This window comes from Coturnix japonica, chromosome 8 (assembly GCF_054131305.1).
Source record: "Coturnix japonica strain WE chromosome 8, WE-NBRP24, whole genome shotgun sequence".
NCBI lineage: Eukaryota > Metazoa > Chordata > Aves > Galliformes > Phasianidae > Coturnix > Coturnix japonica.
In genome coordinates this window covers 22,056,878-22,082,305 of record NC_140670.1, presented here as the reverse complement: position 1 = coordinate 22,082,305, position 25,428 = coordinate 22,056,878, and the positions used below count along the sequence as shown (strand labels likewise).

The following is a 25,428-nucleotide window of genomic DNA, read 5'->3' as shown; positions in this document are numbered from 1 at the left end:
TTTTCTTAATGACCATTATTCTCAAAGCTTTAGTTTGTTACTGAAGACAAGTACAGGACAGCTGAAGGATAGAGAAACTGTAAGGGGATAGTACAAGCAGTGATGCTGCTGGCATGGGCAGGTGCTTGCTGAGAACCCATTGTAAGCTTTGCTCCCAGGACAGACCTGAGGGAATGGTTATGTGGTTCACTGTGCAGGCCTGCACCTCCCCCCAGCCTTTATGTCACCCAAGGTCTTCAAAAGCAGCAGGGACAAGTGACTTACCTTTCTCCAAAGGCAGTTACTGGCTCAAGCCCCAGCACCCAGTCTTGCTGGAAAGGGGTGTCTACTTCACCTTCCACTCCTTTGATTATCAATCTCATTTTCTCCCATGCATCTGTGCTTGTACCCCTGTACCACTGTGTGAACCCAGAAATGTCAGATCCACCTGCTAGAAAGTCACTGAGCAGGAACATATCGGACCTGGTTCTCAGTCACAGACTGAGAAAGGCCAGAGTAAAATTGTGGCTATACACTGCTGTCTTTCATTACTGGATGGCACATTCCTGAGCATCCACCAGCTGCATCTCCAAGTAAATCCATTGCAGCTCCTACTTCCCTCCCACCCCAGCAAGAGACACTGCACCTTGGGGTTTATATGGGTAGGTGAGCCCACCCAGGGCCAGATGGGGCCACTGCCAATTCAAATGAGACCACAGCAATACAGAAAAAAAGTCATGTTTAATTTATGAAATGAATAATCATTCTCAAACTTTGTTAAAATCTACACAAATAACTTATGATTGAACCAGTAAGACCAACAAGAGCCTCACAAGAGAAATGTCTTGGTCCAAGACAGGAGGCAGCCACGTCCTGAGGCAAGATAGCAGAGCTGTGGGCTGCATCTGCAGAGGGAACCTGGTACAAAGGCCTGGGAGGTGACAAAATGGAGAACAGCAGAAATGGGAGCAAATCTCTACCTCCTGCAGGAAGCACAGGGCAGAGCACTGCTGGCTTCTACCCATTCTACTTCAGCACATCACTTCTACCTGCCCAGAGGAGCCCTAAGACTGAGGAGACACTCCCTCATTTTGAGGCCTTTCGGCACCATCTGCCCCATCTGCTCCCAGCCACAGGAAGAGTCTAAACTTCCCCCTCTCCTTAGCTCTATCACTCAGCAGCCAGGAAAAACTGACCTTCGGGGCTCTTGGAAGCACAGAAGAGGATGTTTCTCTCCTACTGAAGTAAAATCTCAGCCCTGTGACTGCCCCACATTATGTCAAACAGGCTTCTCAGTGGAATAGAAGGCACAAAAGCATAACCTGCTCTCTCCTCCAGGCTGTGCTCTCCCCCTGCAAGAAGGGAAGGCACTGGGCTGCTTCACACAGGGTCAGTCCTGGGAGGGGCACGTTTTGTCTGCTGTGTTACAGGCTCCTTCCCTGATCTGAACCCACCAGATAATGTGGGAAGCACTGCTGTAACAGCGCTGACTGCAAGGGCTGAAGGAGGGGGAAGGATGAACACCAGCAACAAGATGTCATGAGACATACAGGTTCTGAGCCCAGCACCTCCCTGCACAAGGCCACACAGAATGGAGTGTCTGCGTATCTTGTGCAGGATATTATCCCAGAAACAAGTCTAAGAGCAGATTTGGTCCAAGAACCATAGCACTGAATATGAGAAAGGTCGTACCAGCTACTGGGAAAGGCCTTCAGGATCTTCCCATCTCACCTCCTCCTGAAGTTAATTCTCCTTTGTCACCTGATCCCTGGAAACCTCTCCTTTCATTCCCAAATACCACAGGGCTGTAGAAGAAAAGCTTCCAGTTGCTCCCCACTTCCTGCTCTGCCTGAGGGGCATCACACCAGGGGTGCAACCATCTCTAGCACGTGCTGCAACCCTGCCTGGGAATTCTGCTTTCTCAGACCAGCAAGGTTGGAATGCTCTCACTGCTGTAACCAAGTGATCTATCACAGGCCCAGTACATGCTCAACACTCCTCTGCTTTCCCTGTGGCCGCCTCCTGGGATGAGTAAACATTGGCATCACAGCACTTCACAGTTAAACTGTAAACATGGGGGCTTTCCCAGCCAGCAATCCCCTCGCTTTACCAGCAGTCCTGCACCAGCCTGGAACCAGAAGCACTTCCAGGGGCACAAACATCCCTAGATCATCTTGATTTCCGGTGCTCGGCCTTGCATCAGGCCTTGGCGCTGAGCCTTCACCATCTGCAGACGCTTCCCATGCAAGCTGAACTGAGACCAAGTGAGGAGCTGCAGCAGTGCACACGTGATGGGAACAAAGACGAGGAGGTAAAAGCAGCCCTGGCGGAGAGTTGGCTCCAAGACTGCATCAGATTCCAGCTTTGGCTGGGCACTCACCACGTTGCTCAAGGGGTTACGCTGGAAGATGTCATAGCCTGAGGTAGAAGAACAGTCTGTTTAGATGGGACACTGTGACTGGGCTTGGACATGCAGAGACCAGTCACAGCTTTGTAAGTGAGAGAGCTCTGCATCCACCCAAGACACTGGAGGGCACTGAGCTCACAGGTCTGCCCACTCCTGCCACAATGCTTTCTCAAGGGCACTTACCTGTGTACACGCAGAGCAGCCAGGTGCCTATCAGGGGGGCGAAGGTCTGTCCTGGCTTGGTGACCAGAGCAACCATCCCAAAGAGCAGCGCTGAAGCCGCCTGCTTTCTGCGGTTCAGTACAAGATCCTCATCCACCAGGTCAGTCACCACCAGGTTGAGCAGCTTACAGGTCCCTTCCGTGAACACCCGGTTGCTGCAGGACAACAGGCAAAGCACTGAATAGGGGCACCAAGAAGTTACAGGAGTGGGTGGAAGATCAGAGAAAGTGGAGAGAGAGATTAGAAAGGTTCCCTAACACTTTAAATAATGCTCTCAGAAACCCTGGTTACTGGAGAGGAACACTTCTAGCAAGAACAGCCTTGTGTGCCTTACAGTGATGACTTGGTCCTGCCACACAGAGGCCTGGGGGCTAGATACACTGGGCTGGGGCTAAGAGGCAGCTGCACATATCCTGAGGGCAAACACTCCACGCAGGCTGCAGAAGAAAAGGGAAGCTCAGCTCAGCAGCTGACATGGGCTGCTACCAGCCCAGGCAGCCACCAGCCCTGCCAAGTCTTTGTCCTCTCACACAGCAGAGCCTGAACGCTGCTGCCTCCCTCACTGCTGCCTGCACGGCCAGCAGATTCAGCATTGATTGCTCCTGAGATGGGAGCTGTCAGATGGAGACACCAGAGCTGGAAGCCCCATGGCTTCTGTGTGACCCTGCTACTCTTCCTTCTGGGACACAGGGACAAGTCGCTTCCCTTCCCAGCTGCCAGAGAGCAAGGGAAGCAAGCGCTGTGTGCATACCTTGCTATGAAGATGCAGAGCAGATACACCTGATCGGGTCCTGCCAGGAGCATGACAACACTGAGAGCCAGCTTCAGGAAGAAGAGTCCTCTGACTACAGCGTAAACCCCCCAGCGGCGGCAGAGGGACAGGAAGTAGAGGTTGTTGAGATGGGGTGCAATGTAGGAAACACCTGAAGAGAGACAGCAGCACAAATGCTTGAGAGAGTTCTAGTATCCACTGTCCCCCCAGGACCAATAACAATACAAAGCTTGCCGACATGGGAGGACAGGTGATGCAGAATACCCTACTCCCCCCTACCACATACACACACAAAGCAGGGGTGCTGGTAGCAGATGTGTTCAGTGGCTTTGTGGCACAGCACACACTCTTCCTACAGAGGGAGGCCTTCACCAAGCAAGAGGGAAGACTTGCCCAGTGTCACATAAGGGCTGGGATTCTGTCATGGAGCAGCAACAAGATGGGACACCGTGACAAAAGCTGACCCACACAGAAACCTTCCAGGACGACAGCAGCCCTACAGGCTGTCTGCCACAGACCTGAAGCAGCCTGGACACATATTGTACACCACAGAGAGGGACTAAATTAGGAGCCGTGTTCCCTGCTGCACCTCCCAGCTGTATCTGCAGACATGTCATACTGAGAACAATATCTGTGTGGAGTCACAGAGTCTAGGCCAGGAAGCAGCACATGCTCTCCACCAGTAGAAAAAGGCTCCAAATTAGTTTTCTTGTGCCCAGGAAAGAAGACTCAGAAGTCCCAAGAAAACTTGTGAAGTGTGTGTATGTGTGAAACTTGCAGCCCAAAGACCTGTTTGTGAGCACACCTCACTCCAGCTGAATTTTACAAAGAAAGAATCCAGAATCAGGCCAGGCTCGGACTCAGATGTTCCCTCCAGTCCCTTCTAAGACTCACCGAGGAGGAAGGATCCAGTAGATACAGAGATCTGGTCTGATAGCAGGTGCTCCAGGAACAGAGGGAAAAAGTTGCTGTTAAAGTGGCAGTGAAAAACCTGTGAAAGCAGTGCACAAACAAGTTGGTAAGCAGCAACACTAGTAAGACTGAACAGAAAAAGCTAAGAGGCCCCTAGACTCTCAAGAGATGAGTGTCTTTTGCCAAACGATCGTGCAGGATGGGCCCCAAGTACTTCAGCAAATCAAGAGCTTGGCTATGGAGGTTACAGCATGGTAGGCTTTGAGACCACAAGGCTGCCTGGGGTCAATTACCACATCCCAGCTGCTGAAGCATTCCTCACTAGCAAGCTCATAGAGCACACATGCAGCACACAGCACTGCTGGGGCAGGAAACAGCAAGGAGGTGACAACAGTGGCCACAGGGATCTGGAGGAGGAGGCAGTGCCATGGCAGGTGGGAGCAGCAGCCAGGACGGCAACAATGAGGCTACAAGGCTCAAACACAAAGATACAAACCAGCACTAAGAGCCTGAAGGGAACTGAGGGACCCCTGGGGAGACAGAGCTCTGATTTCAGCACATCAAGCTCAGGAAAGCTGAGCAGGCTGACAGCATTTAGCAGTAATAGATTAAAAGAATGAAAAACAGAAATTGCAAAAGCCAGATGGCAGGTAGATCCAGATGGATATAGTAAGAACACTGGCACGAGCCCCAGGAAAGCCAAGCCAGCAAACTGTAGTCCTGAACTCTCTCCACCACAAGCCAGGCCTGGTGCTCCTGCATCCCAGATGGGCTGTTGCAGAACTCAACCAGTCCCCTGTAACTAAGCCTGCACTGCAGAGGAGGGAGCACCACACAAATGTTCAGGAACTGTCCTCAGCTCACAAGTAGAGACTGTGGCTACCAGCTGGCTGATGGACCACAGTGTGCTTGGGTGGGAGGCTCTGACAGCAAGCAGACATCAGAAACTCCCCTGCCCTTCCTGGGAAGCTGACATGCATGTGAATCACCCAACAGCCATAAACCGTGTTCATCCTCTGAATCCCAGCACGTCACTGCTGCACCTACCTGGATTAGGTTCATGCAGACAAACCAGAGGAAGTTGCGATGCCGAGAGAGCTGCTGGAGATACTCTGCCAGGGTGATCCTCTTCTCCTGGGGAACAGAGAGTTTCTCAATGTACAGCCTACGGGGAGAAGAGAAAGGTGAGAGAAAGTTAAAACAAACAAAACCAGAACAGTCCACAGCAGCGAATCCTTTACAACAAGCATGGAAAAGCCTCTGCACAGACACAAAGCTGTCCCTCCTCAGCTCTTATTCAAACCTTCCCTCTCCTTGGACCAAAACAGCAGAGTCCAGAGTGTGTTGTCCTCAACAACATGAAGTCAACACACTAGAGATCTCCCAAACAACATTAGTTTCCTGAACCCACAATTTCTGTTGATAAAAGCATTGCACATCAGCCACAACACTCCTACTCCAGATCCTGCAGTTAGTTCACCTGGCAGGTCTCATCAGGATCTGCTGTTAGTAGAACACAGTGCTTGTAGCTTATAACAAGAGACAAGTGAGGCAGCCCAAAGAAAAGCAAAGGAGCTGAACTGGGTCATTATGCATCTAGTTTCAGCAATATAGCCCAGCCACTGCCAGGCAGGCAAAGTGAGCAAGAAGGTAAGAGATCTCTGCTTGTCCTACTAAACAGGAAATGTGCATTAAAGTGGCCTCATGCTCAAGCAGGAATACTTTAATGATAAGCTGCTTCTGACATATTGCCACTCACAGGCTGCAATGGGTGCTCTAGATATTAACTCATTTCATGTTCCAAACACTGGATAGACCACACAGCAGGTCAGGGCTCTGCCTCCAGTTTGGGTTGGTGGTGTCACAAGATAGTTTTGTCCTGTTTTCAGATGGCCTTAGAAGCCAGACTGACCTCAGCCAGAGGTGATTCTGAAAACTGTGTCAACAGACAAGAACTGCAGATAATTAGTAATGGTTTGCCTTGTCCTGGATCTTTCTTCAATTTGCTACAGCACATAACAGGACTCTAAAGATGTAAGTTAAGCCTTTGTCACCTGCTGGGGAATTGATGACACGTACTCTTTTAAGGTTGATTCCTGGTCCCATTTTGCCTTCCCATCAGTCTCAAATCGCTGGCGGAGCAACTGTGTGGACAAGGTAAAGCCGAGGATGGAGCAGAAGGCCAGTACAATACAGAATATCCGAAAGGAAAAGAAGTCTTCCTTGTTCCATACTGCATATGACATGAAGACAGAGAGCGAGCCTATGGCACTGAAGAAGGAGCAGTAGAAGTTGAGGCTAGTCCTGTCTTTTGCTGAAACTGCCAAGTCCGCAAGCAAGGCGTTGTGATGGAGGTCAACCATGGTGAGAAAGCTGTCATACATGCAAAGGCAGAGAAGGAACTGCAAACCAGGGTGAGTCCAGGCAACCCAGAAAGCCAGAAAAGATATGGCAAAGAGTGGGCCATTGTGGCTTAGTGCTCTGAGCCTCTTCAGAACTACTTCTGGGGAAGAAATCTCTGCTCCTGGCCTGCAACAGAAGACAAAAAGCTTTAGGCTCCTGGACAAAACCCAGCACAATCATGCATCCTTGCTCTCTAAGGAAGTTGTCTATGAGGTCCAGACATCAACACAGCTTTTGGTCACGTAACAAGTACCCACATCAAATAACTCTCAGCTAATATGTGAATACACAAAAAAAATATGGGTGTAAGAAGGCCAGAAGCATGAAAAGAAAAAAAATAAAAATCTTTGTTTTGTTGTTTGTTTTGTTGTTTGTTTTCTTCCTCCTCTAAAATAAGGAGCTCCCTAATAACACAGCACTATGATTATTTCAACCAACACTTAAACCATTGTCACTAGATGCAGGAAGCCACATCATGATTTTCATTAAAAGCTTGAAGTAAGCACATGAGAAATGCGAATGGTCAACAGTGGTCCATAATCCAAAGAACTTGAGAACAACTTTGAGGCAATTATAAAAAGGAAAATAATAATTATAAAAGGAAATAATTATCCTTTCCCACCACTTTGCTTATACTTTCTGTTTAGAACACAACTTACTGCTGTGTGCTAAGGAACACCCTGTCGCTCAGCCAGCCAAACAGAGGGTCATTGAGGCTGTTCCAGATCAGAAACACCGTCTAGGAAAGAAACAGAACAGTGAAACAAAGCACAGAACAGCTTCTGGAAAGACGCACTTCTGTTACTGAATGGAGCAGTGCTGAGCTTGCACAGTGAATACATCACAGGATCCCCTCACACACCTTCTCTGCACTGACACCTGTCTGGGGCAATAGCCACTAACAGCAAACCCAGTGGTTTTCCATACCAGTAAAACACTCCGATGTTCCCACAGGCACAAAGTCCCAGTTTTTCTATCCCAGCTCGTTTTCTGTTTACATAAGTGGGAAAAACTGCAAAGCCCAAATTAGCACTCAGAGGACTCCTTTGTTTCCTTTCCAAAGAAGAATGCAACCATTACAACAAATGCCCTACACGCAGCAAGGACCAGATTCAGCTTCAGAATTTCTTATTCCCAAGAGCAGGAATCCATGCAGAAGACTAACCTCTCCTATCCAAAAGGACAGTTTATCGATCTTGTAAACAGAGACAAAGGTATCCACGTAGTAGAGGAGAAATACATTGTGCAAAATGGAAACAAACAGCGACAAGGACCCGTAGATCACTGCAGTGGGCAGATGAAAGACACAAGCCAGCAGCCGCAGCCCCATGTTGATGGGGTCAGCATTCAGCTCCATGGATCACCTCCATTTCAGGTGGGACGTCTTCTCACAGCACCTGTTACATCTTTGTTGGGGCCAATCCATTGTTGCTCCTGTAAAAGAGAAAAAAAGAAATAAGTAATACAGATTCAATTTATTAAATGAACTTAGTTGAATCAAATTAACTGATAAATCTTTGCCAGCAGAGATCAGAATTAGTATTGCTTTGAGGAGTTGTTCAGAAGTGGATTGGATGGGATTTATGAGACAGGAAGCTGTCTGCTGCACTAAAGCTGCTCCATTAAGCTGAGGCCAGGCTCCGGCGCAGCTGTCTCTTTGTGAGCACACTGTCCCTGCCCTGTCCTTTATACTTTAATGTTCTTTGTTATCCAGCAGTCAGCTGATTAGTTCTTTCCATCTCTTTAAAGGGAAGGTCAGGGAAGAATCAAGCTACGTGGCCGCAAACAAAGCAGCCTTCAGAACACAGACCTAACGACTGACGTTTATGGTACCACTATAAATTTTCATCCAAATAAAAGTGATAACAGCTCTGATGTAATCTCACACATATATGCTGCTGTCCCCAGGCAGTCACAGCTGACTGCACCTGGGCTCACTCAGACAGGAGGTATTTATGGCAAGTAGCATTGCTGCTGTGTGGTATGAAGGGATATGATCAGAACTTGATGGAACGCGGCAGACATGGTGCCATTATGCAACAAGGGCTACCCAAAGTCAAGTAGCAGCTGTCCAGCACATCTTGGGACAGCCTGAATGTTGAAGCTGAAATAAAGATGCTTCAGCTAAACAGCAATATATATGGAAGCAAAGCAAGTGGAAACAGTAGTTGTGTCCTGGAAGAAGCCACTGTATGTTCACAGAGGGCTGAGGCAGGAGGGGAAGGGAAGGTAGGACTGCTCAGCCAGCACCAGCCACAGCTCATGGCCAGGAATCCCATCCCCAAAGCAGGACATCATCTTCCCATGACAGAGGTCCGTGCTCTTCAGGCTGAGCACCCTTTCACACTCCAGCTGCTACAGAACAAAGGCAAAACACAGGGCATCTCTTTGGATGGATGCATTCAGTATCTGGTGAGAAGTTACAGGCTCTTAAATCAGTGTCAGTCAGCTTCCCAGCTCAGGCCATCCCAAGAAGCTCTGTTCACATGACAGGTGATAACAAGGTCATTATCTCAATGCTGCCAGAAGCAAAATAAAGGAGCTGATGACCCTTGCAGCTCCCAGTGCAGTCCTCCAGAGCCACGCACCCTGTTCAGACACATCAGAGAACCTCTTCACAACAGCGTATGGAACAGGAAATGATGCACCAAGTCATCCCCCTGCGCTTGCGACATCAGCCACAGCAAGCCCATGCAGAAACAGCAGAGCAAGGGAAGAGCAGCTGGGTATGAAAGCTGATGAAACTGCAGTTCCATTCAGCATTTCCCAGAAGCCGTGAGCCTGACCACTTCTAGGCAAGATTAGAAAAACAAAAGATATCTGTCTGCTCTGCTCAGCCCAAGGAATTCCTTGTAATTAGCCCAGCAGGAGCAGGCACAGCATATGTTCCCGTCAATTGCATCACTAGATTGAAACGGTGCATCGACCCTGCCAAAGCAATAGACCTCAATTGGATCCAACTGCAGAGCTCTCATGGGACTGAGCCACCACGCCATATCCCACCGCACCAAAACCCACGGCCAGATAAAAGGATGACTCCGCTCCAAAGGGCCTTCAGCCAGACAATGAACAGTTATAGGTGTAATTAAAGACAGGCGTGCTGACGAGCCTCAAATGGAAACTGCATTCTGTACGGTCATGAATTGAAAAGGAATCAAGAATTTGTGATGGATAAAGATAAAGGTTAAGAAGAACAGAGCTAGGGCAGCTGATCCAACCATAAACCCTATGTCTCTCACCACAAACTGTCTGCAGTTGACTGGCTCAAGGGCACATCGTGCCAGCAGAGCACTGGGCACCTGCAAGAACAGGATTGAGCACAAGGCAGATAACATCATTTTGGGCTGTTTGAAACCCTGGTGCATCCAGATCCCAAGCACTGGATGCACACCTAACATGGGTTAGGTTCACACCCCCCCCATCTGAATGGCACTTCACCAAGCACAAGTTGCACACACCGCAGCTGCTCAAGTTTCCAGAGACACCTTGTTTTCTCATCCGTACCATACAACACCGTTTAAAAAAGGTTACATCCCTCTTCCTCTCTTCCTGTTCCCCATCACTCCCCCACAGATGTGCAGCCCTGCTGACATACATAAGCGATTTCACTTTGTTGAGACAGTTATTAAAGTTTTGGGCTCTTTTTTAACTCCCTCATCTTAAAACACGCAGATGAAAAGGAACAAATTATAGTAGCTCATAAAAAAAGCAGATTTTGTTCCTACATCCAAAGCACTGTGTTATTTAAGCTCGCCACAGTGGTATTTTCATAACCTTTTTCCTTGGGACAGAGCATTAGTCACGGAGTAAGTCAGAACTTTTCAGAATTAGTTTTTAAGTGAGGGGAAAAGGAACTGCAAGAGGGAATAATAACGCACAGCCATAAAGGAACAAGCTCGTAAATTAGAAAGCAACCAGCCTTTACTCCAGAACATTTCCACCTCCGCGTCTGACATCTGGCATTGCTCCGGCCAGTGACGTCTGCAGATCTTATCTTCTTTGAGGAGGATGTTTGAGCAGCATCTACCAGGAAAGCATTTGTTTGAGAGTGCTGACAGAGGGCAGCTGGAAACACATCGCACTTTGGAGCTGTCACAATCTGTTCCAGCTTCCTAGTCAGTTCACAGCTGGGTTCACAGCTGGGTTCACAACCTATTATGCCCCACAGCAACTCAGCAGCCCTCAGGCTTTAGAACAGACCAGCTCCAGTGCCTGGGCTGCACATGCCACAGCAGAAGCCACTTGTACTGAGTTGGCAGCAGAGCCACGTATGGGCATCTTGACCCAATCCAGCCCCTGAAGCAGGGCCAGGCGATTCCTGTACACCAAAGCAGCCACCTGCAGGCCTGACCACAGCAACACGACTTTCCAGTGCATCCTCCACTATGTGAGTAATACAGGAATGTCCTAAATACCTCAGTGTGACTAATACAGGAATATCCTAATATCTCAATACACCTGCCCTTGCTCCCACAGCCTCTGCTGCATACTGTGGAGTTTGGGAGGTTTATTAGCTAAAGCCCAGGGACAGCCCAGCTCTGTCGTTCCACACCCACAACACAACCAACACTCATTTTGCCAGCAGCGCTTCCAATCGTTAATGATTCATTTCCTCAGACAACCCACCGGCTCAAAGCGGGTCTCAGCGGCACAGAACCCCGTGCTCTGTAGAACCAACCAGCAGCAGCCCGGTATCAGTGTACAGCCATGAACGCCCCACAGACCCCCCACCCCTTTGGGCTGACACGGAACCTCAGCGCTATGATGAACACCACACAGCAGCAGCCATTCCCTCACAGCCCAAACCCGGCCCGGCCGCACTGCAAAGCACAGGCCGAGAATTGAGATTCGAGGCCCCAAACCTCCATTGCAAACACGGACACACATCATGGCTGCCCGGTACCGCTCCCCAACCCACCCCCACCCCCCGGTACCTCCTACCTGCGCTCGGTACCGGCGCTGTCCCACCGAACCGCACAGCCGCGCATGCGCGCCCGGGAGCGTCCCGACCCCACCCCGACGCCATCTTGCGGCCTGGCAAACGAAGCCGCCCCTCCCGCCGCCATATTGTTCGAGGGAGGAAAGGACCTCCCGGAAGTGGTTCTGTGGCCCTTCTAGCCCGGTCACTCTTGTTGCTCTATGGTCTGCTCGGAGGGCGGCCCTTCCCATCACTTTAGTCACCAGCTGCATTGGGACGTCTTTCAACGCTCGTTTTACGTTACCTTGTCCGACATATAAGAAAGAAGAAGCTCAGATTGTAGTGCTTTCTCTGGAGCAAAGAGGTGTACGTGTCCTTGGCCTCTCCCTGCAGCCCATGCTCTGATCCAACACTGGACAACAACCTACTGTTTTTGTATGGTACAATTAGCAGCAGCTTCCTAACCATATTGCTTTAATAAAGTCATGGAAGCCAGGTGGTTAATTGCAGCTCTTACAATTAGGGGCCCATGGAGGTGCCCAGCCCAGCAGCAGGCCCAGCAGCAGCCCATGAAGCAGCACAGGTGGTGGTGATGGGCCTACAGGGCTGGCAGAGGTACAAACGTGAGCTGAGCCCTGCTCCTGCATTTCCTTGCTGTGAGGTTATATGTCTCATGTTGGCTTTGGTAGCTCGGTGATTCCTTTTTGCTCCCCCAGCTGGGCAGTCAGTGTGGGAGGAGTGCAGGTGTGTGCTCCAGCAAGGTGTGGTGCTGTGCCTGCGTCCTCTGCCCAGTGTGCTGCCAACAACAGGGACGTTGCCTTCCCCACATCAGAGTATCCTGCTCTTCCTGGCTCTTGATTCAAGAAAAAGCATCATTTTGTCTATTTTCTCCCTTCAGGAAGTGAGTACGCTGAGAATCTCGTTTATACACTTATCTGTATGCTAAAGACTTAACTATGTTGTAATGGTGAAGCAATGCTGCTGCTATGAGCTTGCAAGTGAGCAGCTCTGAGATTTGTTTGGGTTGCTTTTCCCTTTCACCTCTATGCATCCTCTGTTCTTTAACAGAGGCAAATCCATGTACAGCTGGCTTGGGGTATTGGTTTATGGTACTGATCCAGCCTGTAACTTTCCAAGTACCTCCTGGTTGTGAAAGGTGCTATTTTAAGTTATTGTTAGTGATAGGATATAAGCCCCTCAGTTAAGGAAAAATGATGTAGGTCTCTTTCTGTTCTTGGAGTCAGAGTTGCATTTTCTCTTCCATTAAAAATAAAATAAATAACACTACTTAAAAATTATATTTTGGTTGTCTAGAAGCTAACAGCAGGAAGTTGAAAAGGGGATCTATATTCTATAGAATCCCAGATCTACAGAAGCTGTAGCTGTTTGTCTTAGTGGCACAATAAGAGCTGTATTCCTACAGCTAACTTTGTCTCAGAAGCTTGAACTTAAGCTAGAAACATATTGTGGGTGTCTGAAAATGCATTCCTGTAAGCAAAGTTGAGCTCAAAGATTGATATGTAGTGCAACTCTGAATTCTGGAGATAATCTGTTTCCTTCCCTGTCTGGGCACTGATGCTATGGAGGGTCCACTACAATGACTCAGTCTTTCCTTCTGTCTCAACAATGCAGCTCCTATGTAGGATGCAGGGAATGGAATGCCAAATGTAGTTAATGCATGCAGAGCTGAAGTACAAGTTGCTCGCTGTGTTGTTGGTTGTTGGCAGGGGAGAGATGTACTGTGAGCATGAAATCATTCTGGACCTCAGGCCTTTGCAGCAAACCAGTTAGCTCTCCTAAGAAGACTTACAGGGTAAAGGCTTGTAATCAAGCAGCTGAGAGAGCAGGATGGTGCAAAAGTACCAAAAAAAGTGTATATAGCCTATTGTTCTGCTATGCAAACTGTCTATGTACAATGAAGAGGTTTCTGTAAGTAACTGGAGCTAGGAAAGGGAGTCAAGGCTGAAGTTGAAGGATTTGTTTTGGCTTGTGTAAAGTCAACAGCTGTGATCAGATAATTACAGGGGAGTCTGAAGCAACTCTTGGAGGGCAGAACCTTGCAAGGCCAACCAGACCCTATCAGTAATGCCATATAAGGCTGAGATTGCCTAGGTAACGGTATCAGGAAGAGTAGGCTTGGTTATGGATGTACCAAAACTGAGACCAATGGGAAAGGAGTGATTAGGGGTGGACTGATTGTTTAGGAAGGGACTGCTGGAAGAGCGGAGGCTTGAGCAAGGCAAAAAAGTGAGTACTGAAATGAGAGAAATAAGATCTTAAATTAGCCTGGGGACCCAAACCTGCTGGGGTGCTGGAGTGGCCTCCTTGGACAACCTACTGGATTCAGTCTGTCCCCAGTCAGCAAGGTTTGGTGTGGGAGAGCAGAGCAAGGGAGTTATGGTGGGAGGGAAGGGAGGTGCACCTGTAATTTGGTGTCTGTAGTGTGTGGTTTGTTAAAGCTTCTAATGAAGTCTTTAGTTGTGCTCAGAATGATATAAAAAACAAAGAGTTACTAGCAGTGTGTTAATGAGGTTATTGATTCTTCAGCTGACTTGTTGGAGTGAGCGATCTGTAACACCTCTTGGATCAGTTTATTGGAACTTTAATCTAAAGGGGGAGAGCTAGTTCTAGAAGGGACAGCAAGGGGCTCATCCAGGATCTTGGAAGCCTGAACTAACTGAGACCTTCTATCTGAAAAGATGTGTGGGTGAAGGAGATGGGCATCGAATTAACTTTATGCAATGAACTTTGGGAGGAGGAGGTTGTGCTTTGTGCCAGCTGCTCTTCAACATGGAGGGGACCCCTGGGACCATGAATGCAATTAAGCGTAGACTGAAGAAAACAGTGCTTGAAAGCAGCTTCTAGAAACAGGTCTGTCTCTGGAAGAGAGTTGGTGGCTTCCAGAAATGCAGGCTGAGATCCTGAGGTGTGGCACAGAGACCTGAACTCGGTGAGGAAGATGGCTCTGATGCCAAGGGTGCCTACAGGGAAAAGTGAAGCTGGTGGTGGGACTTTCAGTCAACCAGAAACTAGAACGTGGGAAAAGGAGCTGTGCAGACAAAGGAGAAGAAGTGGGGTGGCATGCGTGTGTGTGTGGTCAGCACTGGGAAAGCTACCCCAGAATCTATGTGGGTGGATGAATGGCAATAGTATTTAGGAGTGCTCTGGCTGTGAGTGGGGCTGACTCTAGGAGCCCTGCTGATGCTAACCCTGAAGTGTCACCTGCCCCTTCTACTGCTGTGCAGCTGTTCTGATGCTGTTATCCAGCAGCTGCAGCAAGAGGAGGAGGAGGGTTTGGCTGCTCCAGCCTTCCCTTAGCCAGCAGCCTGCTGCCTTTTGACCACTATTTGGGCAGAGGTATCCAAGGGAGAGGCTCTTGCATCATCATAGTCAAGTAAAGGCTTGCTCTGCAATGCCAGGAACTTTTCCCGCTGCTTTGACCTCATCTGGACCCTGTGCTTTGCACAGACTCCAAATGCCGGATCTATACTAGATTTCAGTGTTTCTGGGAATGCTGCTTTGAATAGCTGAAACAGATCTGCTTCCTCTTCAGAAAGTCTTTGCAAGGGATGACCAATATCTTCACTGCTATTGCCATGGGTGCCAGCATCAGCTGGTGCCCTCTTTGTGGTTCACTGGCACTGTCAGAGCTCAGAGGAATCTTCTGCTTTGCTGCCTGTCCTTCATACAAGGTGAAGGTGTCTGCTGCCTTCCAGCTTGGAAAATGAGATAAGCAGGGGCTGTAGCAATGCCCACCTCCTGCAGCACTCCTTGAACCCAGATCCCACTAAAATATCCTGGACAGGTCCTCAGAAGAAATGTGCAAAACTACCTGAATTGGTGGGTTTCTCCTGATTCTAGTAATAATGTCACATCTAATCCTTCAAACCTTTTCCACCCTGTAGATCTACTGCTCTTTGGGGGAAATGTTAAGCTTTCATTCCAAGTACCTGTGCATCTCTGCAAAGCCCTTTGACGCCTGGTGGCTGTTCTCAGGCTGCTTTCAGTATCGATTCTCTTCCATCGCTGTCAGATACTACAAGGGGGTGTGTCAAACAGCCTCACCCCTCTGAAGTGAAGGCTGTGTTCTCCTGCTCCAACAAGTTTCCATCCAGAAATATCTTACGATAATTGGTGTGGAGAGGCACTGTGTAACAGCTGCCTGGAGGCTGATTGCTGCTACATGCACTGTGGCTTTATAGGAAATGTGTTGTGCATATTTCAGCACACCCACGGTGATATCCAGGGTGCAAGATTGAAGCAGCAAGCTCCTCCTGAGCTGCCTGCTCGGTCTCAGCTGCTGTGCTGCATCAGCTGGTGTGTCTGCCTCCACTGCTGCACTAAATGCCTTTCAAGATGCTACAAGAGTTCATCTCTTCCAGGAAGTACATCTTAATGCCTCAGGGATGATGTGAGAACCTCTTGGGAAAGTATTTACTGCTCCTTGGGGAGCTTTGCTGGGACCGTGTGGGTTTATTGTTGTCTTGGGGAGTGTAGCAAAAATCTATGATGCTGTTGGTTTTTTTTTCCCCTTGGGAAAAGGGGCAAAACCTGGAAGTGCTTGCGGGATGAAGCAAGCGTGGGAATTTGTGCTCCTAGTTAAAAATTAAGACCCAGAAGAGCCAGCTTGCTCTGTACCAAGCTGTTGTGCTTTACGGGAATTCCTGTGTTGCTGCCAGGCACGTCTGGCTGAGTGGGAGCATTCCCTATGGGAAGATATCCAAGTGTCCTGTCCTGCCAACTGGTCCTGATGATGGAGGAACCAAGTGTTGTATTGTGCTGTAAGATTTCTCTGCTTCTTCCTCTCCTCTCCCTCTCCCCCTACCGAAGAAGCACCCAAGAGTCTTACCCTGGAGTGAGATTTTCTTCAGAGACCTTGACCAGAGAGAGTGATCTTTTCTGGCAGGCAGGAGAAGGAAATTACAAGGGAAAAATAAGGAGATGCTTTGCTATAATCCTCTCTCACAAGCTATTTCTAGCTACCAGGATAAGCATGCAGTGCTGTCACCAGAGCTTTGGAGTGCAAATCTGAAACACTAAAGCTTCCTTTTTTCCCCACTTTTTTTCCTAGCAAGACCTTTGAGACTTTGCCACGTGGCAAAAATTTTGCCGAGTCTGCTCAAAAATATAGAGATTAACTGGAAATAACACAACTTCTCCATCCTCTTGGTTAGGGGAAAATATTGCTCTTACTGCGCTCGTCCCTGTACCTTTGGGAGACGCTACAGGGAATGGTGACTGATCTGTGGTGTGGATTTATTTTTGTGAGGTGGAGAGGGGATGAAGGCAGGAAGAAAGACAGGAAGGTCTGAAAGCTGGGGGGGCTGGAACAGCAGAGAGCAAAAAGCAGCTAAGGGGAATCTCCTAATCTGCCTCTGTGAAAGCAATCTGCAGGCGTGTTATGGGCATTTCTGTGATGGTACAGTGGCACAACCTCTGTTGGTTAGTGCAGCAGTCAGGCTCACTTCTCAGAGTCTATGCAGTGTGACCTGGGTTTGACTGTGTTCCTTGGGTTTCTACAGCTCACACAGTCGTTTTCTTGTATCCCAGAATGCCGTAACCAAACAGCTCCCTGAATTAAAAGTAGCTTTAGGGGACAGCAAAATTCTACCTTAGGGAGTGTCCAGCAAAGCCAGCTCTTCTGTAGTGCTAGGAAGTAACTGCTGCTGCTACAAACACAGGCCGGGAGGGCTGCTGGGTGTTATTAGTGGTTGATTCAACACCTGCAGCAAGTAATTGTGTAACAGGGAGGTGAAACAGTTTTCTCTGCACTTGAGCTACCAAGCGTTCTGTGGCTCTGTATCACCGATGTTTTGCAATTTCTCCCTTATGGCTCTGCCTGTGTCAGCTGGCACCAAAGCAAGCTGTGCTTGGCAGACCAAGTGTTTGGGAAGCTGTGGTGGTGTGTTGGGCTCTTTGAGCTGCACCGGGAGTTGCTGGAGTCAGCTTTGGCAAAGCTGGGGACAGCCTGAAGTAGGGTGTTCTCCAAACCCAGAGTGGTTGTGTTCATCTGGCTGTGACATTCTTGGGAACCTCCTCATTCAGCTCCAGCCAAGTGGGGCTGAAGCCTCTTCTAGCAAGGTCAAAAGGACTTTAAAGGGAAGAACCTTGTCTCTTGCTGGTATCTTTCTTACTGGTTAGTTCCTTGCTGCTCCCTGCAGGTCCTGGTGTTCTGGTTTGGCCCCTGTGCCAGTGGGAAGCTGGTGAGCACTTCTGGCTGTTCCTGGTTAAGGAGCAGAGAGCAGAACCCAGCTTGCTCTTTTGTGCTCCAATTGTTTTGTTTTTTAATGAAGTTCTGCAGAGTTTGACACAAAAGTGAAGGTAATAGGTAACAGCCTGAAGGAAAACAAGGCTGATCTTTCTCCTGTTTTTTCCCTACTGCTGCTCCTGAAAAGCAGCTCATGCTGTTGGGTGCTTCCTTCCTACACTTAGTACTTTCACAGCAATGGAAGTAGAAACGGGTGAAGAGGAAGAAGAGAAGGGAGGGATGGGGCTGGACCCTTCTCTCAGGGAGTGCTACTGAAATTTGATTTTTCAGCACCTGGCTTTTGGTGCCTTCTGGCTACAGATGGCCTGGCCTTATCTCCTTGAAGTCTTACTTGCTCACCATCCCTGTGAGTGTGGGGAAAAATTCAAGCAGGCTGGCACGGCCTCTGAATGCATGTGATTTATTGCATCCTCACTCAGCTCTGTAGAGTCCAGCAGGACTTTGCTCCAGCTGTGTTCTCCCTAAGCCAGCCTCTGGAAACTGGAGCAGCACGAGGGGCAATGTGAGCAATACATACTGGTGTAATGGTGAGATGAGCCACATTTTCAGCCCCTGAGGGTGCAAGGCTGCAGACAGGTTGGAGCAGGAACAGAGCAGCATTGGGCTGCTTTGGAACAGTATTGACAGCCTCTGTGACTTGCCCAGGCAGCTCTGCAGCTACCCCTGGGGCTGGAGCACTCTCTGGGTTATGTCAGCTGTCAGCACCCTGCTCAGGGTGATCTGCTTCCAGGGATGTCTGTGGCTGGGTATGTGACTGCTGCCTTGGAGCTCTCCCAACTGCTCTTGGTCCTCATTTTGTTCTCCCTGTTCATGTTGCTTCCTTTTGTCAGCTCTCCTGTCTGACTGCACAAGTAGTGCTTCCTCCACCATCCCACAGTGCACAGGCTGCCTTGGGGCAGGAGGCCCAGGAGCATGGTGCCTGCCCTCCTCCTACCAGACACCTACTGTGCTGGGTAAACCTCAGTCAAGGCAGTTTACTCTCTTAGCTAAAGTGAGAGCTGCTGGCATGTGGCAACTCTGTGGTTAAGGGTGAAGGTTCTGAGCAGTGGAGGGGAAAAAAAACCTTGTTGCTATGTGCATGGTCTCTTCCCATCTCTGGCAGCAAGCTGTTTAAAACAAACACTAACCTGAAGTATTGTATGTGTGCATTCCCTTCCTGGTTCTTGGGGGAGAGAATGAGTCATGGGAGGTCATTGCTCAATGCCCTGGGGGGTGATCTGGTCCTCTAAGGGCAGGGTGAGGACAAACTGAGCTGTGGGGTAGATTTCCTCAGGGTAAATGCACCCTTGAACATAATAATAGCCAGTGAGACCAAAGTGAAAAGCCTCTATGTGAGGACTTGCCAGAGGAGTTGTGGATGTGGACACAGACCTGCTTGTATGATAGCCTGCAGGAATGGGGAGATCCTCTCATTAATGCTAGATGTGTCTCCCTATTCAGCCTGGTTTGGGAGCCTGTAACAATGGAAAGATTTTTCTCTTCCACTCCTGTCCTCACAGCTATTGAAACTCAGCACCTGCTCTGGCCAAGTATTCCTCTTGTAAAGCCTCACGCCCTGTACCATGTACCAGCCTGGCTTTGTACCACGGGAGTACTGTCCAACCATGATCCCATCTCCTGCCTACACCTACCTACCACTGCGCACTGGGAGAGCAGAAGACCCAAGCAGCTCCACGATGTTCCCTCCCATCTACATGCACAACTTCTACAGCCGCCCCGTGACCTTTGTGGTAGACAGAAGCAGCTACCCTGACTATGTGGGGAGTCAGGTGGAGTATCACCACTTGTACAGTGCTTCCAACCCCTACTTCCATCCGTACTACACCTGGCATTTACCCCCTGTGGTCCCTGTCCCACTGTACAATCCTTATGCAAACTACAATCCCTATGCTGCCTATCAGAGGTCAGACCAGTATCGAGACACGTGGCCAGAGGGCTTCACCATGAGAGGGGAGCTTCAGTGGGGGAGGCTTGGAAAGGTGTTTGGACCAAGGAAAGACCTCCCAGAATTTGTTAAGGATGATCTCCGGAGGGTTTATGGCACCTACCCACGGACCAATGTCTCCATCACCTACCGGAAGGGGGAGTTCTTAGTCAAAGCAGACCCCAAGGTAGGAGAGCAGGAGTACACAGTGGAGAAAAATGTCATCCAGAGAGCTCTGACCCCCAGCGCCAGCGAAGCAGATGACAGCAGCGAGGACCGGAACAGGAAGAAGAAAAAAAAACAGAGACATTGATGTGATTGGTCTCACAATAAATGGATGCTCCACAGCCCCAGGGAGCCAGCTGGAAAGCAGCTCAAGCAAGGGGTGCCACTGCTCCCCTGGGCTTTTAACTCCTCTGTGTCCTCCACAAGCTTATGGCAGCTTCACCTGTTTGATGCACAATGTCTGTCCTGTGAAGAAACCACCTGGCACTTATCTATCAGATCAGCTCTTTGGTCATGGTTTTGGAATGGATGTTTACTTATCACTGGTTTGGTTGGGTGGCCACAGACTGAAAGGGGATTCCTAGAAAGCAGCCCTTGGTGAGAAGATCCTCTTCCTACACTGTCCAGGGGAAGGTCCTGGGAGCTGGATCCCTCCCTGGCACTCACCTGAGGAGATCAAAACTGGATTTCCTTTAAGATGAAGGCAGTGCAAGTCTCAGAGGGGAGAGCAGTTCTCTGGCTCCGTGAAGAGTAACTGTCTGCATATCATCACTGCTGTTTTATGGCTGTACCATTGTACTTATGGTGTGATGCCTGCACACAGCACTTTGCTACACTCTGGCAGAAGATCTTGGTGTCCTGATCCTCTTACACTTGGTAACCTGGTGCTCATTCCCCCTGGCTGAAGTGGCTGCCTGAGGCTCTCTACTGGGTCTGGCCCAGCTCTGGCTGGGGGTGCTGCCTTGCTGCAGATAGCAGAGCCCTGTGTCCTGTGGCACCTCCACAGCTGCTGTCCTGGGTCTGAGAATGACTTGCTTGCAAACTTGTGCCTTTTAAATGATTATAAATAAACAATTCAAAAAAAGAATGTAGATAGTGTTGTTTTATTTTGTTTTTTCCTGCTTTTTAGCTGTGAACAATTCTCAACCTGTTCTGGAACCTTTCTATGAATCAGGATCTTGTCCTCTGCAGTTGTCTTCCTTCAGTTGTGTGTCTCTTGCCTTGCTGGTTGGTAACTGAGCCCCACTCCCAACAGTGAGCTGCCCCAGAAATGTAGCCCTTTTCCCCCCTACAGTTTCCTTCCAACAGGCTGTATTAGAGATGAGCTTCCCAATCATAATGGGAGGAAAGAAAGCAGCACTCCATGTCAGCATGTTGATGGAGAGAGCCTGTGAGAGTGCATCTGGAGACCATTGGTGGCTTTGAATTGCTATAGGGAAAAAGCAAGTGGATTCTTTCTTTTTATTTAATGTAACTGTTCCATTTGTTTCTCTGAAATGGGTGAGCTCTGCTGCTCGATGAAGCGGTGGGAGCTCTGAGCCAGAAAAGCTGTCACAGAATCTTCAAATCAAGCTACTGCTGCTCCCTAGCTGTGTTGTGAGCAACGGGCCTTGCTGAATGGGCCAGAGTTGGCTCTGCCAGTGGCTGGCAGTTGTCCCTTCACCATCTGATGGGCAGCAGTTTAAGCAGTAATCCCAAAGCTTGCACTTCTAGATCCTTATGTGGCGATGCAGGACTCAGATGTGATGCTGTGGGTTTTCTCCAGCATCACAGAGCTGGTGCAGGTGGGGCTGTGCTGTGCTAGGTGAGCTTCTGCAGCGGGTGCAGAGCAGTACATCTAAGGGACGGAATGGGGAGCAGGGGGCTTGTCTTCTAATGGTGGTCAGATGCTGCGTAAGTTGCCAAAACCTGCATCAGTTACCCCAAATATCACTCTCCCAGTTGTTTCTGTTGACAGTTTTGTAACATAATTTAATGGAAATTGTTCCTTCAACTTGGCCAAAGCCTCCCAGGGTCATAGTACAGATGGGTGGAAAGAGCTGGTTGTGTCCAGAAAAGCTTTCTATGGAATCATGCTGCTGAGCTGTGTGAATACTTGGCAGCAGCACTGCCTGTCTCTGCTCCCACAGCCTGGCATGCCCTGTCCTGCTGGGGACAGCCCAGGAAGCAGGCATGGCCCATAGCCTTAGCCTGGCCTGTTTGTCTTCTCCGTGTTTTATTGGGTTATGCTGCCCGGAATCTGATTTCGAGGCACACCCAGGCTGTTGTGTTGACAATGTGTATTTTTAGCACAGGCTTACAACCATCGGGAGGCAGCAACGTTTATTTCCTTAAGTTCCATTCCACTTCCAGATGGAAGAACCATTTTGTAGCAGGGTTTTTTGTCCCTTCAGGGAAACCTGCAACAAATGACCTCTGCCTCGAGCAGCTCTGACCGTGGGGCTTTCCACTGTGGTCATAACTCACCTCCATCCCTGCTGGGATCTCCGTGCACGTTCCTGCAGGCACAGCACTCAGCTCCTCTCTCTTCCTGAAGGTTTATTTGCTGCCCAACTGCAGAACTGAATCCATAGGGCATTTTTGGATGCTTTAACGCCTATGGAATTCAGTTCTCAAAGCCAAGCAGCCAGTCCTCACTGCTTCCCATTGCCCCATGTGGCCGTTTCTCCATCTGCAAGGAGGGAAAAATAGCAAAGAGCTCACGGTGCTGATGACACAGCACAGGCAAAGAGCTGACATGGATTTTGCAGTGGGAAGCTGCTGCAAGGAGGGGGCTCTGGCACCGCCCTGCCCCAGACGCAGCACAGGGAGCTGCAACTTTATTTGGAAACCTTGCTGAAGTTGGCTGGTATTTCTTTTTTCCAGTGCTTCCCTGTCATTTGGAGCTGCTATAGAGCCTCGTGCCAGCCCTGAGCTCTGCAGTATGCTGGGAGAATTACTGCTTCTTCCAGATGTGGTGATCAGGAACAGGTGCCTTAGGACTTCTATGTACCTGCCTGCAGCTTGTGCTGGTGGGCAGTGGAGGGGAATGTGCAGGGACCTGGTGAGCAGCACCAAGCTGCTGCCGGCAGAAGGGGGCAGAGCCGGTCCTCACTAAGTGACATTCGTTCTCAGCCCAACCAGGAGCTGGCTTCTGAATGCATGGGAGACACGTTTTGGCTCAGTGCGGTGCTGACGGCAGCAGCACACGGTGGTCGGAGCGCAGCTGGGAGGGGTGCAGGCTGGAGTCGAGCCCCCAGCTCTGACAGTCCGGCTTCGGGGCAGGAAATGACACACGGCCTTGAAGCACCGGCAGAGATTTCAGCTCTGTGGTGGCTCAGCAGCCTGCGTGGGGATCTATTTAAGTCTGCCTGCAGGGAGCCCGAGTTCAGCTGGGGCAGTGTGAACCCTCTGTCCTGGCAGGGTGCCTTCTGCTGCCACTGTGTCAGTTGGAAGAGGTGGCTCAGGGCCCTGGCAGTGCTGTCTTTCAGGTTGCCTCCAGCTCTCAGCTGCTCTGAGCAGCCACTGCTCAGGGGGACTAGAAGGCAGAGGGGAGGGAAAACTAGGCTTCCACTGTGTGCTGATTTTCCAAGAGAAAGGAAGGGCTGCAGGTAGAATAGCAGGATGGAGGTCAGCTTTGACATGTCTTCCCTTGTTATACCCCAAGAGATGTCCCCGTCCTTCCCTGTGCAGCCCTGGGGAGGTGATGGCCTTGGGGCCACATGGGATGCCTAGCAGTGTGCTCTGCCCTGTCCTGTGCCCTGGTGTGCCTGGATGAAGCAGGGCCAGCACCAGGCAACCTGATTTTGGTATCCTGACTGTGGGGCCTGGGCATCATCCAAAGTACCAGGACAGTTTGACCTGGGTGTGATGGGAAACACATGGGGGCTGAAGCACAAACAGCTCCAGCTGTGCTTCATTTTTGATTGTGGCTATTCCTGCAAGCTGCATCCCCACAACGCAGCATCCCCGAGGCACTACTGGGGGTGCAGAACTGCAGGCACCTGCGGGAGGCAGGAACTTGTCTGGCTGGTTCCTATGAGGGGCTTTGGGGAGCTGAGATGCTGGAGCATCCTATGTGCTGCCTGTGCCAGGCTCTTCTCTGAGCTCTGCCTCTCAGTATCCCATCTCCAGGCTGATAAAGAAGCAGTGCCCTCATGTTGGCAGTGCCAGATGACTAGTGCTGGAGATACTGACTGGAGAGGACGTTCACAGGCAGCAGTGTCATGTGGGTGTTGTACACCCTTGGCACTGGGACATCCATACAGATGGTCCTGCTTTGTCTTCTCAGGAAGTCTGCCGAAATAGTTACACGCAAACACCCCACTCCATGGTTAAATATGTTAAATATCAGTGGGGTGGCTCTGGTTCCTCAGATTGCCCCAAGAGCTGCAGCTAGAACTGAAGTCAGGCAGGAGAAACTCAGACCTGTGGACCTGCTAACTCCTTCCCCACAGCCCATGTTGGAGCAACACCCTGACTGCAGCAAGATGCATCCTCCCTGCTCACAGCTGGACTTTGGCTCATGGGAGGGAGAGCAGGAGCAGCTCTCGCTGTGGCTCTGGCATAGCCCCCCAACCCCGCAGCACTCAACCCCGGCACTTACCGGCAGCTCCCGGCTCTGTCTCTCTGGCATCAGGACTGCGAGCCGTGCGGCGGAGGCACCGTTAAATACTGCAGCCGACTTACTCACTTCTCTTCCTGGACGGCAGCGTGCGGGGTTCCCACCCACTTCTTTCACCTTTGGTTTCCAGGATTTCTGAGAAAAGGGGAAACCGTGGGAGGCAGAGACCGGCATCCCCGTGCCAGGGAGGCAGCTGCGGGGAGATGCGATATCCAGGAAGCTCTGACACCCGGGAAATGGGCAGATGTGGGAACAGGGGCTGCTCCCTCGGGCACGGCCAGGAGCCCCCAGTGCTGCAGGGCGGGGGGGCTTCTCCTACCCCACCATTGTTCTGCTCAGACTCGATGTCAGGTCCCCCGGGGCTCCCTTTGGGTTGGAAGTGAGAGCAGGGTGCTGGCAGGGGCTGCAGCACTGAGCCAACGCTCCCTGTCCTCCTACAGCAACAGGCAAATACATCAATACGGGAAAAGGGTACACGGGTGGGAGGCAGCACCGGTGCTCCTTGCTGGCTGGGCTGTGAGTGCCCGTGTGCTCTGCTGACATCTGCCAAGTGTTTGTGCCTTTGGGGGCTGTGTGTGTTTCAGGGCAGGAAGCACCCGGAAGGCTGCAGGGCTGAGATTACCGAGCTGCTGGCGGCTGCTTTGCACCTGAGTGTGTGAGATGGATCCGAGGGATTTAGCACACAGATCCCTAACACAGCCAGCATCTCCAATTCAAGGAGCACAGCAAGAGCTCTGCTCATATTGCAGCCCCCCCTCAGCTCCCCTCCACCCGGGGAGCCGCTTCTGTCCCGTGTCACTTTTTTCACATCCTTTTGGCCACACAGATAGAAACTGGGTGACATTTCACGAGCCTACAGGAGTGGGAAGAAATGGAAACGACCAGCAGGGACACACAGGATGGAGGAAACCAGCAGCCTCCTCGTTCTTGCTGTGCTGGGAGCGTGGTCAGTGGGAAGGGAGTTTCTTGGGTTGTTTTTCCCCTCCAGGTTCCTGTTTTCCCCCCAGCCGTGCT

The 25,428-nt window shown here is 50.2% G+C and overlaps 2 protein-coding genes and 1 long non-coding RNA gene across 13 annotated transcripts; 1 reads left to right on the top strand and 2 right to left on the bottom strand.

Annotated features, from left to right (window-relative positions):
• Positions 1–701: 701 nt before the first annotated feature.
• SLC68A1 (solute carrier family 68 member 1) lies at positions 702–11,697 on the bottom strand. 6 transcript variants are annotated; one of them, XM_015866975.3, is made up of 10 exons: positions 11,637–11,697; positions 10,615–10,718; positions 7,861–8,129; positions 7,355–7,434; positions 6,372–6,821; positions 5,340–5,457; positions 4,275–4,371; positions 3,360–3,531; positions 2,570–2,763; positions 702–2,397 (listed from the first exon to the last, which is right to left on the bottom strand). In XM_015866975.3, the coding sequence occupies exons 3-10, from the start codon at positions 8,050–8,052 to the stop codon at positions 2,144–2,146; spliced, it is 1,557 nt and encodes a 518-aa protein (XP_015722461.2). In that variant the 5' UTR covers positions 8,053–8,129; positions 10,615–10,718; positions 11,637–11,697; the 3' UTR covers positions 702–2,143. The 6 variants fall into 6 exon arrangements, with proteins under 6 accessions (XP_015722461.2, XP_085410784.1, XP_015722460.2 ...); XM_085554658.1 differs by lacking the exon at positions 6,372–6,821; XM_015866974.3 differs by lacking the exon at positions 10,615–10,718.
• A 679-nt stretch (positions 11,698–12,376) lies between these two features.
• Positions 12,377–20,898, top strand: C8H10orf95 (chromosome 8 C10orf95 homolog). Of its 6 annotated transcripts, none has more exons than XM_015866984.3 (2): positions 12,377–12,514; positions 19,381–20,898. In XM_015866984.3, exon 2 carries the CDS (start codon positions 19,444–19,446, stop codon positions 20,116–20,118), a length of 675 nt encoding a protein of 224 aa, XP_015722470.2. In that variant the 5' UTR covers positions 12,377–12,514; positions 19,381–19,443; the 3' UTR covers positions 20,119–20,898. The 6 variants fall into 6 exon arrangements, with proteins under 6 accessions (XP_015722470.2, XP_015722469.2, XP_015722472.2 ...); XM_015866983.3 differs by lacking the exon at positions 12,377–12,514 and adding an exon at positions 13,744–13,860; XM_015866986.3 differs by lacking the exon at positions 12,377–12,514 and adding an exon at positions 13,866–13,979.
• Positions 20,899–22,118: 1,220 nt separating this feature from the next.
• On the bottom strand, positions 22,119–24,640 carry LOC146759984 (uncharacterized). The gene is made up of 2 exons (XR_014948726.1): positions 24,397–24,640; positions 22,119–22,482 (listed from the first exon to the last, which is right to left on the bottom strand). It is a non-coding gene; the product is annotated as an uncharacterized LOC146759984 (long non-coding RNA).
• Between the last annotated feature and the right edge of the window lie 788 nt (positions 24,641–25,428).